The 15,577-nt window shown below is 45.1% G+C and overlaps 1 protein-coding gene across 5 annotated transcripts in view; it reads left to right on the top strand.

Annotated features, from left to right (window-relative positions):
- The window catches only part of LOC141259325 (probable cation-transporting ATPase 13A5), a 1,017,982-nt gene that overhangs the window by 615,826 nt on the left and 386,579 nt on the right, over nucleotides 1–15,577 (top strand). For all 5 annotated transcript variants that reach the window (XM_073675091.1, XM_073675090.1, XM_073675088.1 and 2 more), the window contains 3 exons: nucleotides 10,287–10,443; nucleotides 10,706–10,823; nucleotides 15,423–15,547. In XM_073675091.1, coding sequence (XP_073531192.1) covers nucleotides 10,287–10,443; nucleotides 10,706–10,823; nucleotides 15,423–15,547 — 400 coding nt within the window. The remainder of the gene's footprint in view (nucleotides 1–10,286; nucleotides 10,444–10,705; nucleotides 10,824–15,422; nucleotides 15,548–15,577) is intronic.

The following is a 15,577-nucleotide window of genomic DNA, read 5'->3' as shown; positions in this document are numbered from 1 at the left end:
GTGCATGAAAAACATAGTAGGGCACTCCGATTTTCATGCACCCGTCTCTTTAAAAAAGCCGGCAATTCAGCAGCCACACACAGTTATAACATCGATACCCGACAATTTAGAACAGAAAGAATAGAGCATCACACATAGACTAGATAGATAGAAACATGTCAGTCACATATATAATAAGTACAGTGACAGTGTTGGTTACTGTACTTGTCATTTAGTGTTAAAATAAAGGATTTATAAAAAAAAAAAATTGCCGTGGGGTTCCCCGTAATTTTAGTCTCTAGCGGAGGTTAAGCAGATGACTGGGGCAGATGTTTGAAGCCTCAGAAGGGGGTAATACCCACGGAGCTTCCCAAGCTACTAATATCAGCCCCCAGCTGAATACCTAGCCTTTACTAGCTATTAAAATGGGGGACCCAAAAAAAAATGACGTACGGTCCCCCTATTTTAATATCTAGCAAAGGCTAGACAGACAGCTGGGGGCTGATATTAATAGCCCAGGAAGGGTGCCATGAATATTGTCCCCCTCCCAGGCTAGAAACACCAGCACTCAGCTGCCCCAGAAATGGCGCATCCATAGGATGTGTCAATTCTGGCACTAAACCTCGCACTTCCCACTGCCCTGTAGCGGTGGCAGTGGGGTAATACTGCTGGGGTTGATGTCAGTTTATAATGCCAGCTGACATCAAGCCCAGGTTAGTAATGGGGAGATGTCTATAAGACACCCCCATTACTAACCCCATAGTGAAAGTGAAAAAAACACCAACACCCAGAATAAAATCTTTTAATTGAAATAAACACACAATACTTTAATATTCTAAATTAAACTCTACTTACCATATCACCCAATGCAGCTGAATCCCATGTCTCCTGCAATAAAAGTAAAATAATTAAGCAACCTCATCCTTACCTTTCCATGGTTCCCACAATGGCTCGAGCTCTGCTACATTGAGATGGCAGACTGGATCGTAGCAGAATGCTGCAATCCAGCTTGTCATTCTTCAGAGACACTGCGGAGCGCAGGCATGCTTGCGATCCACAGTATCTCGCTGCGACAGCATCTAGATGAGCCGAATTCATGTCCAATGAACTCGGCTCACCTCATGCACGTCACTGTCAGGGTGGGGGAATTCTCCTGCTCACGCGGTGACGTCATTTGCTGGCACCGCATGCGCAGGAGAATTCTCCCATGCTGTCAGTGATGTGCATGAGGTGAGCCAAGTTCATTTGACATGAACTTGGATCATCTGGATGCCGGTCACAGCAAGACACTGAGGAGTGCAAGCATGCCTGCACTCCGCAGTGTCTCTGAAGGATGACAAGCTGGATGGCAGCATTCTGCTACGATCCAGCCTGCCATCAGAATGTAGCAGGGTTGGAGCTGTCCTGGGAACCATGGAAAAGTAAGGATGAGGTTGTTTAATTTTTTTACTTTTATTGCAGGAGACATGGGAATCAGCTGGATTGGGTGATATGGTAAGTAGAGTTTAATTTAGAATATAAAAGTATTGTGTGTTTATTTCAATTAAAAGATTTTATTCTGGGTGTTGGTGTTTTTTTCATTTTCACTATGGGGTTAGTAATGGGGGTGTCTTATAGACGCCTCCCCATTACTAACCTGGGCTTGATGTCAGCTAGCATTTTAAGCTGACATCAACCCCAGCCCTATTACCCCACTGCCACCGCTACAGGGCAGTGGGAAGAGCGAGGCTAAGTGCCAGAACTGGCACATCCTATGGATGCGCCATTTCTGGGGTGGCTGAGTGCTGGTGTTTCTAGCCTGGGAGGGGGCCAATATTCATGGCACCCTTCATGGGCTATTAATATCAGCCCCCAGCTGTCTGCCTAGCCTTTACTAGCTATTAAAATAGGGGGACCCCACGTCATTTTTTTTGGGTCCCTCATTTTAATAGCTAGTAAAGGCTAGGTATTCAGTTGGGTGCTGATATTAGTAGACTGGGAAGCTCCGTGGGTATTACCCCCTTCCCAGGCTTCAAACATCTGCCCCAGCAGTCTGCTTAACCTCGGCTAGAGACTAAAATTCCGGGAACCCCACGCCAATTTTTTTTTATGAATCCTTTATTTTAGCACTAAATGACAAGTACAGTAACCAACACTGTCACTGTACTTATTATATATGTGACTGACATGTTTCTATTTATCTAATCTATGTGTGATGCTCTATTCTTTCGGTTCTAAATTGTCGGGTACCGATGTTATAACTGTATGCAGCTGCTGAATTGCCGGCTTTTCATGTTTCACTGAGCACTGTTCCCATCGATTTGGGCAATTGCTGTAATACCACAACCATCATGGCTGCGGCATTACAGTGAGTGGCAGGCAACCCCTGCATGTTGATTGGCGCTCTAAATAGCGCCAAACATGCAGGACGGGGACCCGAGCTCCTGCCCGAGCATCTCGCAAGTACTTGGCGAGCTCCGAGCATCTCGAGTACTGAGATGCTCGGGTGAGTACCGAGCAGGGGCAAGCATGTTCACTCATCACTACATGGGATAACAAGCTTTTACTTCTCAAAACATGAGGTAAAGGAAAAAATGCACAGTCACACAGTACTGCACCAGGAAGTAAGAACAAAACAGAAAATACAAGAGAGACTTGTTTTTTCTTTTTACAATACAGTAAACAAGGAAACTTTACACAACATCGCCATCTACTGTCAGATCAGCATAAAGTCCTCTTTCTCATAAAGAAGTCCACAACTGTTGCATATACCAACAAGCGGGAGGCAGCACGGTGCCCCCCAGATGCAGTGGGAGGCCACACGGCACCCCCCATATACAGTGCGAGGCCGTATGTCACTCCCCAGATACAGCGTGAGGCCGCATGGCTCTCCCCAGATACAGCGGGAGGCCGTACTGCTCTCCCCAGATACAGCGGGAGGCCGCATGGTGCTCCCCAGATACAGTGGGAGGCCGACTTTGCCCCCCAAATACACAGCAGGAGGCTGCACGGCGCCATCTATGCACAGCGGGAGGCCGCACGGTGCCATCTATACACAGAGGGAGGCTGCATGGCGCTCCCCAGATACAGCGGGAGGCCGCTTGGTGCTCCCCAGAAACAGCGGGAGGCCGCATGGTGCCCCTCAGATACAGCGGGAGGCCGCATGGCACTCCCCAGATACAGCAGGAGGCCGCACGGCACCACCCAGATACAGCGGGAGGCCACACAACGCCCCCCAGATACAGCGGGAGGCCGCATTGCACCCCCCTGATACAGCGGGAGGTGGAACGGTGCACTCCAGATACAGCGGGAGGCCGCAAGACGCCCCCCAGATACATCGTGAGGCTGCACGGCACCCCCAGATACAGTGGGAAGGCCACACACAGTCTCAGTCTGCTGGGATATGTGCGCCGCATTAGCGCCGCACACATTATAACGAGGGCAATCTTGTCGTGGGCCCCCCCTGGAGCCCAGATTACCCTCATTATAATCCGCCTATGACTGTCACCCAAAATTTTGAGAATGCGAGGGTCACGGGAAAGGCAACGTAACATAAACTCAGCCATGCGTGCCAGACTGCTAACAGGCAAGACTTCCGTGTCCTCTCCAAGAGGACGACTGGCCATGCTCTCCTCCTCCACCTCCTCCTCCTCCCTGTCCTCAGGTCATCCACGCTGAACAGACGGTATGACAGTTGTGCAGGTAGTATTGTCTACAGTGCATGAAACTAGCTCCTATTCTTCCTCCTCCTCTTCCTCCTCTTCCTCATTGTCACCCAATCCACGTTGGGATGAGATGAGGCTGGGCTGAAATCACTATGTATGGTTCCTTGCTCCATCTCATTGTGCTCCGCCTGCAATGCATCCTCTTTGATTGTTAGCAGAGAGCGTTTAAGAAGACCGAAGCAGGAAGGTGATGCTAATTATGGCGTTATCGCCGCTCACTATCTTGGTAGACTCGTCAAAGTTTTGGAGTATGGTACATATGTCTGACATCCATGTCCACTCCTGAGGTCTTATGTGTGGAGTCTGAACTGAATACCAATGGCCTTGTTGATGCCGGTACTCAACAACTGCCCTCTTCTGCTCAAAAATCCTTCTCAACATCTGCAGTGTAGAGTTCCAACGCATGGGGACATCACACACCAGTCTGTGAGCCGGAAGCTACACATGCTGCTGAAGCATGGCTAGGGTGGCGAAAGCTGTAGCTGACTTTCTAAAATGGGCACATAGGTGGCGTACAAGCAGATCCAGCAGCTCCAGGTAGGTTTTGAGAAACTACTGAACCACGAGGTTAAGCACGAGGGCCAGGCATGTTACATGTGTGAGCTCGCCTCTCCTCAGAGCCGCCACCAGGTTCCGGCCATAGTCACACATGACCATGCCTGGCTGTAGGTTCAGCGGTGTCAGCCACACATCTGCCAGCTCTTTCAGAGCTGTCCACTACTCTTCAGCATTGTGCGGTTTGTCACCTAAGCATATTAGCTTCAGCACAGCCTTGTGCCGCATGGCTGAGGCATTGCTGAAGTGCTTCCAGCTTGTGACTGATGTGGTCATTTCAGAGATGGAGGCTGAAGAGGCGGAGGAAGCTGAGGAGGATGAGATGCAGGAGCTGTAGACTGTGGGGGCAACCCTGATTGACCTAGGGCCTGCATCCACGGTGGGAGGATGTGTTCCATCCCAAGGTCCGACTGGGTTCCGACTTCTACTATGTTAACCCAGTGTGCCGTCAGCGAGTTGTACCCTCCCAGCCCACAAGCACTTGACCACGTGTCCGTGGTTAGGTGGACTTTCCCAGTAACTGCATTGTTGAGGGCATGGTTAATCTTGTGGGACACGTGCTTGTGTAATGCAGGGACAGCACACCGGGAGAAATAATGGCGGCTGGGGACCGAGTACTGAGGTACGGTCGCCACCACCAGGTTGCGGAAAGCTTCCATCTCCATGAGCATAAAAGGCAACATTTCGAATGCAAACAGTTGCGAAATGTGGAAATTTTGTAGTGCGGCCTGTGGGGCGTTGGCTGCGTTTTTGCGTTTGCGTTCCAAGGACTGGGGTATGGACAACTGGACGCTGTGCTTGGACAAGGACATGCATTCTGATGGTGCTAGTTTAAATTGTGCAACAACAGGTGCAGGGCAGGAGGCATCTTTGCATGCACTATGGACAGGGAATTGGCTTGCACGCACAACAGCGGAAGAATCAGTGGTGTCACCCGCAGACACTGTTCCTCTACCCTGCGGTTCGGCCCTCAAAGTTGGGTGCTTTTCTGCCATGTGTCTGATCATGCTGGTGGTGGTCAGGCTGGTAGTTTTGCTACCCCTGCTGATGCTGGCCTGGCAGGTGGTTCAAATGGCCTTTTTGGGGTTATCGACAGAGTACTGGCAACTTCTGCCATGCTGGTGTTACGGGGAACCGTTGCCCACCTTCTGTCTGTGGCCACCACACTGCTTATTCCAGCCTGTTGAAGTTCTCTGCCTCCCTCCCTCTGTGTGCTGCTGTCCTTGCCCTGCATGTCCTCCTGCCAGGTTGGGTCAGTTACAATATCATCCACCACCTTGTCTTCCACTTCTGCACCCTGGTCCTCCTCCAGACTTTCTGGCAATTGTGTCTCATCATCGTCCACCTTTGTGACACTTTCCCACTGTTGCATGACCGTGGCTGCTCAAATATTTGGGCATCGCTACATGCGATCTCCTCTTGCCCCGCTTCAACTGGACCGGGAAAGAGGCCCGAATCTATAAATGGAAAAGTGAACAGCTCTTCAGAGTGTCCCAGTGTGGGATCAGTTGTCTCTGGGCACTGGGCATGGTATAGGAAGGAGGATCAGGGTGAGGAATATGCAGGTTCAGACTCACAGCTACTGAGACTTGACCGTGTAGAAGACAGGGTGGTGGTGGTGCTGGTGGCTAAGTGACTGGAAGCATTATCTGCTTTCCAACCAATAACCTTTTCACACTGCTCTGTGTTCAATAGTGGTGTTCTGCGGTCCCCTATCACTTGGGACAGGAAGGTCAAGCGACAAAATGTGGGTGTTTGTTGTGGCACAATTTCAGCTTGCCCACGGCCTCGGCCTCTGCATGCACCATCACCATCATGTCCAGTACCCCGTCACTTGCCCATTTTAAATGGAGGACAATATCTTCCATGCACACTACATGTGGCTGAATTTCGAGCGAACTTATATGTGATCCGTCTGATTGACAAACCACATTTATAAATAGCTGGATTTTTAGCGCTGTAATATGGAAAGGACCTGGCTGTATTCTGCAGTGCCAACAAGCAAATGGCGTGGAAAAACGGTGTTCTCTGGATTGCTTTTTAAGCAAATAATCAGGATTCAGATAAAAAAAATTATTTCTGGCCCCTAATACCTCGGTCTATTTCTACAAATATCTGTAAAAGCACCAGCAGACAGAACAGGAATGGATCATCTTGCTATATGCACTGTAGTCTGCCACATACACTGCCGGCCTGCCTAGCACTGATATCTCTGCAGCTGGATTAGTCCTCAGAAGGATTGTTAGTTGAGATGGATATGTAGAGAATCTTGTAGAATATTTACACTAACTAATACACAACCGAATCTCTTCCTAGCTCAGCAGCACCTCTCCCTACACTGCCTGATTGCAGAGTAGACTGTGACAAGCACGGCGGCTCCAGATCTGATATTGACCTGATGATGCTGTACAGACAGCCATTCACTGTAATGCTACAACCAACATGGCTGCGGCATTACAAAGTGTGGCAGACAATCCATGCATGTTGATTGGCGTTCTAGAGAGCGCCAAACTTGTAAGGAGGGGACCCGAGCTCAAGCCGAGCAACCCCAGAAATAATCGGCAAGCGCCAAGCATCTCGAGCAGTGAGATGCTCAGGCGAGCACAGAGCAGTAGCGAGCATGCTCACTCATCACTAATACACACCATTCTACCAAACAGCACAGTGACTTCATTTCACCCTAAAAATAAGCAAACTGATTGATTACAAGTTTGTAGACACCTAATGATAATTTCAGGACACACCTTAGTTGAACATGTCCCTATTGTCAAATTATGTTCATTCTTTTCTGTTTGTACCATCATTCTTGTTTAGGCCATTTTCATTAGTTTGATTTAAAAAAAAAAAAAAAAATGTCTGTTGAACCACTGTCCAAAAGCAAAGAATGATTTCCATTAATTGATATTCAGTAAATTTAAATTGAAAATAACTTTTGTCATTTTCAAGTTACTTCAATGACCACTGTGGGTTTTTCTTACTTTTTACAGAAGGGCACCAAGAATTTTCTCAATGCGTGTATAAAAATATGTTTGCGGTGTTTAACCCCTTTACGACATAGGGCGTATTAGTATGTATCTGTGCCCTGGGACTTATGGACCAGATATGTATTTATACGCCCTGGTGATTTCGCCCGCACACAGGCTGTGCGGGCGCAATCGCCGCCGGGTGTCAGCTGATTGTCACTGCTGACACTCGGTGCTATGTGCAGGGAGCGGTCCTGCAGCGCTCCCGGCACATTAACCCCCGCAATGCTGCAATCGAAGTCGATCGCAGCATTGCGGTGGCAAGGGGAGGTGATCGCCGATACTCACCTCCTCTTCCTGCCTCCAGCGCTGTCTGCCGTGGCTCCCAGGATGTTGCCATGATGACCCGATGTCGTCATGACAACATCCGGGTCACCAGACAGCAGGTAGATTTTTTGGACATGCGCAGTGCATCTCCAAACTATCTTCTCCCTGTCAGGCGCTGACAGCCTGCATGGCACAGGGATGGTGCTGCATTCCTGTGCCATGCAGGCGATCAGAGAAAAAAAAGTGAAAGTCCCATAGTGGGACAAAGTAAAAAAGTGTAAAAAGTGTCATAAAGTGAAAAGAAAAAAAAAAAAATTGTAAAAATATTTAAAAAAAAATAATCCACCAAAAATAAAAATATAATGTACCCATCAATAAATATTATTATAAAAAAAAAACAATAAAAGTACATATATCTGGTATCGCCGCGTCTGGAACTACCTGACCTATAAAACTGTCCCACTAGTTAACCCCTTCAGTGAACACGGTAAAAAAAATAAATAAAAAATGAAGCAAAAAACAATGCTTTATCACCATACTGCCAAACAAAAAATGGAATAACACGCGATCAAAAAGACAATTATAAATAAAAATGGTACCGCCGAAAACATCATCTCGTCCCGCAAAAAACAAGCTGCCATACAGCTCCATCAGCTGAAAAATAAAAAAGTTATAGTTCTCAGAATAAAGCGATGCTAAAAAATTATTTTTTCTATAAAATTGCTTTTATTATGTAAAAGTCCAAAACATAGAAAAACGATATAAATGTGGTACCGCTGTAAACGTACTGACCCAAAGAAAAAATCTGCCTTATCAATTTTACCACACGGCATAAAAAAAAAAAAAAAAACAATTCCTGAATTGTTGGTTTTTGTTTATTCTGCCTCCCAAAAATCAGAATAGAAAGCGATCAAAAAATGTCACATGCCTGAAAATGGCACCCATAACAACGTCAACTCATCCCGCAAAAAACAAGATGTCACATGACTCTGTTGGCCAAAATCTGGAAAAATTATAGCTCTCAAAATATGGCGATGCAAAAACTAGATTTTACAAAAAATGCGTCTTTTAGTGTGTGACAGCTGTCAATCATAAAACCCCCATATGATTCTGGTATCGCTGTAGTCTCACCGACCCAAAGAATAAGGTCGTCTAATCACTTATACAGCACGAGGAACGGCGTAAAAAATAAACTCTCTGGTTAGGTTTGTGCTAGGGTGAGAGTTGGGCTAGGGTTAGGGCTGGGGTTGGGTTAGGTTTGGGGTTAGGGTTGTGATGGGGTTGGGATTTTTTTCAAAAGTAAGAAAAAAAGATGACGATATGGCGACTAGTGTTGAGCGCAAGTGCTCGCTACTTGAGTTTGAATCGGGTGCTCTGGTATGCATTGAGTATCGTGGGTATTTGAGTGACATGCTCGAGTCTCCAGTCCATATGCTTCGCGGCGAAAAAAAATTTGCGGGGATTGCCTGCCATGCACGAGTGATCCCCGCATGTTTTTTTTGGGGTGTCTAATAACAGTGAAACATGCGGGGCAGAGACTCGAGCACACCTGAGTACCCGATGCAAACTCAAGTAGCGAGCACTTGCGCTCAAGACTAATGACAACTTATTCAATATGATGACATAATGTTATCAAATTCTGTATCGTACCTCTGGGTTCAAAATGTTCACTATACCCCTAAATAAAATCCTTGAGGGGTATAGTTTCCAAAATGGGGTCACATGTGGGGGAGCTCCACTGTTTAGGCACATCAGGGGCTCTCCAAACGCGACATGGTATCCGCTAACAAATTGAATGGAAAATCAGCTCAAATTGTTAGCGGACGCCATGTTGCGTTTGGAGAGCCCCTGTGTGCCTAAACAGGGCATAAAAATTCAAAAATTCAAATTTTGAAAATTGCAAAATTTTCAAAATTTTCGCCAAATTTCCATTTTTTTCACAAATAAACGCAAGTGATATCGAAGAAATTTTACCACAATCATGAAGTACAATATGTCACGAAAAAACAATCTCAGAATCAGGGGGATCCGTTAAAGCGTTCCAGAATAATTACCTCATAAAATGACAGTGGTCAGAATTGTAAAAATTGGCCTGGTCATTAACGTGCAAACCACCCTTGGGGGTAAAAGGGGTTAATATGCATCATAGCTGATCAAATAGCTTTATAATCCAGGTCATTATAAATGTGACAAAACCAGATATACTGTATTTACATTTAAAAAAAAACACTTAAAAGATTTTTTTACAATATTTACTGGTACCAAGTGGAATTAAAAATGTGATTAGATATACACTTCATTACTCATATAGTGCAGTGTTAGACTGATTGAAAAAATCTATTAAAATCATCTCTGACAGGATATTATACACCTTTGAATAAGACAGTCGTGGGCATTGTTAGACTGAGCTAGGCTGATGGGCTGACAGATGTAGTGATTTTCTTCTGTCAAACTCCTCTGATGCCACATTCGCTATTGACTTCTGCATCTGATTAGTTAAACGACTAAAATCAGAGTTTATTCACTCTTCAGTGCCAGCATATGTAGTGGATAGCATGGGCACAACTCTTGTACATTCGCCTTCTGACATCCTTTTGGACAAATATGTATATCATTTTAAATTAATATAATGTGTTAATGTACCATTATTGTTTATAAACAGTGTTTCATAAATTGAATTTGCTATAAGCAGTACAGGATAATTTAATTCTTGTTCATTAATAACAGTTTCTCACATTCTTATATCTGCATCAAGTAGACACCAGTGGAAGGAATTCTTATTCTGCACCAGTTCCCATTCTCCTCCACTTCACAGCGCATGTCTGTCATTGCCCAGGTTATTGGAGAGAGTAATATGACACTGTTCATGAAAGGGGCACCTGAAATGGTAGTGTCCTTTTGCAAACCAGAAACAGGTAACTACAAAGCATGTATAGTAAAGTTAGAATAACTATGAGGTATAGTGTCATTACTGACTAATTATTTTTGTTGATTTAATATTTTACATTTGTACACTGGTTATAAAATGCAAAAATCTGGATGATTCAAAATGAGGAAGTTTGTAAAAATGAATTGGCTACCTAAATTCATGGACCTGTAATCAACACATATTTTACTACAGTCTATATGGCTGCAGATAATTTTGATTTTTGAGGAGTTTTTGTCATTTCTTACTAGTTCCACACAACTTCTCTCAGAAACTTGATGACTACACAGTTCAAGGCTTCCGAGTAATTGGGCTAGCTTGTCGGTCACTGCAAAAAGAAGATCTGCCAAAGTCTTTTGACACAGACAGGTAACTATAACTTTTACATATACTTCAATATAAAGGCCCCAATTTATTAATACCGGGTGGTTTTGTATGCCAATCTTAATGAGGGATGTGCAGGAATAAGACGTACTGAATTCTATAAGAGGTACATAGCACTTAATGAATTTAGTATATCTTATCAATGGTATACACCTCACCAGAAATGTTTTTACAGTCAGGAACTGGAGAAATATTCCTGCTATAAGGCACACTGCCACTTTTGATGAATTTGTCAGGTGAGCATTGCCATGCCCTGTCCCTCCCCGCAGGGCCGGCTCCAGGTTTTTGTGGGCCCTGGGCAAAAAAGTCTCAGTGGACCTTTAACACATACCACAATTCATGATGCAAAAATACAGCAGAGAAATATAGATATAGTACAGTGCCAAAGATTTCACTTCTTACATTACATGACTGATAGCTATTGTAAATTACACAACAGCTCAGAAACCGGTCAATCTTCACAGCGCACAGTGCAAACCGGACAATCTAGTCCTCCATACAGTATTTTGGGCATCACATAGTCCTCCATACAGTATTTTGGGCTCCACTAAGTCCCCCATATAGTATTATGGACCCCATATATTGCTCCATACAGTATACTAGCCCCCATATAACTCTCCATACAAAATACTGCCCCCCATATAACGCTCCATACAGAATACTGGCCCCCATATAATGCTCTATACAGAATACTGGCCCCCATATAATGCTCCATACAGAATACTGGCCCCCATATAATGCTCCATGCAGAATACTGGCCCCCATATATTGCTCCATACAGAATACTGGCCTCCTTATAATGCTCCATACAGGATACTGGCCCTCATCTAATGCTTCATACAGAATACTGGTCACCAAATAATGCTCCATACAGAATACTGGCCCCCATATAACGCTCCATACAGAATACTTGCCCCCATATAATGCTCTATACAGAATACTGGTCCCCATATAATGCTTCATAAAGAATACTGGCCCCCATATAATGCTCGATACAAAATACTGATATTCAAAACTCAGATGCACAGCCTCAATCATAGATTAGAGTGCGTCATAATGTACCCAAACTGAAATATCAAGAAAAAAAGAGAAAGAAGGTACATATAAAAACATGTTCACACCTCAATACAATAATAAATAAAATCACAAGCTTTATTAAACTCCTTTAAAAACACTAAAAAAGCACAGACATGATTTCCAGTATCAAAAATGCCCAATTGGTGATATAAACAATATATATATTACTTTTCCTGTAATAAATAGCATAAATTATTACATCATCTTTATATAGATGTCATACATAGTTATCCCACAAAAGGTAATAACTTGATCCTAGCTAACGTACAACTGGATCATACCATACCTGCTTGGTTATTATGTTAGAATGGGTATACACATCATATACCAATATTCAGCTACATCACAAAACATGTTATATAAATCATCAACTAAATCACAAAACATGTTATATTAATCTTATCATCAATATATTAATATTATAATTAGGGCTACTAGTGCCCTCAATATACTGATGTCCTGCTAAAAAATATATATTATGGACCCCTCATCAGTGCCATCATAACATATTTGCCTGTACCAAAACCCAAACCTGGTCTATGAAACATTTTAAATGATCCAAGTGAAAAAAACTGCAGCCAGATCATAACATGCCAATAGCCATATTGCCCCTACAAAAAGGCCCATATGTGGATCTAATGATTAAACCAACATAATCCATTCCCCTGTACCAACCTCAGGCCTAGTATATCAGAGATATCTTACATGACTTAAATAATTAATACCACAATCAAATCATAGCACACCAGTAACTAAATCACCCCCTAGAAATCATGTGTAGATCCAAATGACAACCCCACGCGTATCGCTGTGAAAACACAGCTTCATTAGGGAAAGTCTGTGTGACCATACAAAATACAGGCCTCCATATAATGCTCCGTGCAGGCTGTGGCCCAATATAATGCCCCATGCAAGCTTTGCCCCCCATATAATGCCCATGCAGGCTGGGTCCCCCATATAATGCCCCATGCAGGCTGGGCCCCTATATAATGCCCTATGCAGGCTGGGCCCCCATATAATGCCCCATGCAGGCTGGGCCCCCATATAGTGCCCCATGCCTCCTGGGCCCCCATACAATGCCCCATGTAGGTGCCCCATCTAATGCCCCATGCAGGTGCCCCATCTAATGCCCCATGCAGGTGCCCCATCTAAGGCTCCATGCAGGTGCTCCATATAATGCTCCTTGACTCCTGGGCCCCCATATAATGCTTCATGCAGGTGCCCCATATAATCCCCCATGCAGATGTCCCATGCCTCCATTCAACATAAAAAATAAAAAAATAAAATACTCACCTCACCTCTCCTCACCTGCTGCCGCTGCTCCGGACTCCTCAGCTGCGTCGCCATATTTCCACTCTGCACTGTGACTGCTCAGCAGAGGGCGCGGTGGAAAGACATCATCGCACCCTCTGACCTGAGACATCACAGTGCTGCAGTCACGGAAGATACAGGACCTGCTGCGGAGGCACAGGGAGAGGTAAGTATTGTGCCGGGACCCTGAGCAAGTGAGGGGGGGTGCAGGCGAAGGCGCTGCCACCGCTCTCCTCTGCTCACGGGTCCCATAGCGGCCTGGTGCCCAACTATGAGTGGGCCCCCCCGCCTGCTCAGGACCCCAGCACGGGTGCTGACGCCGGACCTGCCACCCTGTCTGCTCCCCAGCTCGGCCCACTATGAAAAACAACAAAATTCGTAATATTTTTTGTAACTTCACAATAAACTTTGAGGTGAGGCAATAGGCACGTCTGTAGACTGGCTTATCTCCTCACCCCACTTACGTAATTATTCCAGTTTTGCTCTTCTAAAATTTTCTTCCCAATCTGGTCCCTCGTGCCATCTGTTCACACTCCCTACATGCACCCAGTAGCACTTTGCATCTGTACTTATGCAGATACTGGCAGGTGACTGGTTCATGTAGCGTTATGTGAATACCCTATTATATTGATGGCTGCACCGTACAACACAAGCACTTTTTACCATTTACCTTTCCTATCTCCCCTGTTTCCTCATAGATTGTAAGCTTGCAAGCAGCATGGCCCTTACTCCTCTTGGTATCTGTGAATTACCAAATTTTTCGGTCTACAAGACTCATCCGACGCACCCCAAGTTTACATGAGGAAAATGGGGAAAAATTATTTTTAACCTGTCATCAGGATCAGGCATGTCAGGGGTCAGAGGTGCATCTTACAGTCCAAATGTAGCTTACCGGGGGCGTCAGCGATGAAGTGGGGTCAGAGGAGGCAGCAGCAGTGTCGCATTTATGTCATTTTGACAGCAGGAGTGAGTCGAGGCTGAGGTCCCAGGGCTGGGAGGAGAGGGTGTCCTGGTGGTTCAATGCCGGATCAGAATTCCCAATGTGAAAATTAATCTCCCGAAAGTCTTCAGTAAGATGGCACCGGAAGCGGCTCATGCGCAATTTGAGAGTTTGGCTCAACTTTGAGCCAAGATCTAAATCTGTGCATGCGCTGATGCCATTTTCCTGTAGCCCATTGAGAGGTCAATGTGCGCAGCAGGGACTCTGCTCCTGCCTTGCACCACCAGGGCACGCCCCTTGTCTGAGTCCAGGATCCTCAGTATCTCCCCACTCCTGTTGTCAAAGACATAAATGTGACCCTGTTCCACCGCCGCCCCCCTCCTTCCCTGGTAAGCTACATTCGGACAATAAGACACAACCCCATTTTCAGCCCAGATTTTGGGGAAAAAAAGTGCCTCTTATCATCTGAAAAATACAGTATGTGTTTACTCTATAATATCTGATATTGTCTGTACAAGTACCCTCTAAAATGTAAAGGTAACATCACTGCCAAAAATATCACTAAACAGTGAAACTAAACTGGAATCACGCATTAATATTTCTGCTGCTTGAAAATAATTAGCACTTATAGGGAACCTGACAGCTAATACATGCTGCCAGATCCATGAGCAGCATGTATCAGACACTGGCTGTATGATTTCAGCCAGGTATGTCTGGCTCTGGAACACTGCAGCATTTCAGAGAAAAACATACTTTATAAGCCGCCGGGGCCTAGACCAAATGGGAGACTAATCAGACAGGAATGTTCCTGGTGGCTTCTCCCTGCCCACTCCCCTTCAGTGGCAGATCTCTCTCTGACTGTGTGTTTGCGGAGAGACCTGTCACTCCAGGGTAGCGGTGGGGAGAAGCCACCAAGGGTCCGCCTTTGACTGACTAGTCTCCTGTGTAGCTTCATCCCCAGCAACTTTTAAAGTATGTTTTTCTCTGAAACGTTGCAGCGTTTCAGACTCAAACATTCCTTGCAGAAATAATACAGCCAGTGTCTGATACATGCTGCTCATGGATCGGCAGCTTATATCAGCTGTCAGATTTTCTTTATCTACAAGAAAGTAAATGCCAGTCGAGTAATACCCAAGAAGGGCAGAAGAAGATACAGATGAAGCTAAATGCTGGACAAGTACTACCTAAAGATAATGACTTATAGATGAAGGACACAACTTTACTGCTGCTTTAATGAAAATATTTTATCTTAAAAGGGAAATAGTGGAGCGTGACCTTACATTTCTTGGCCTACTGATCCTAGAAAATCGACTTAAACCAGAAACCAGTTCTGTACTACAGGAACTCAGAGAAGCCAATATCAGGACGGTCATGATCACAGGTATCTTTTTTTTTTCATTTAATCATTTTT

The sequence above is a fragment of the Phyllobates terribilis genome, unplaced genomic scaffold, assembly GCF_046119375.1.
Source record: "Phyllobates terribilis strain yellow unplaced genomic scaffold, ASM4611937v1 Scaffold_3__8_contigs__length_932513732, whole genome shotgun sequence".
In the NCBI taxonomy this organism is placed as follows: domain Eukaryota; kingdom Metazoa; phylum Chordata; class Amphibia; order Anura; family Dendrobatidae; genus Phyllobates; species Phyllobates terribilis.
Note: the sequence above shows the minus strand (reverse complement) of the source record. Positions and strands in the feature narration are given on the sequence as shown.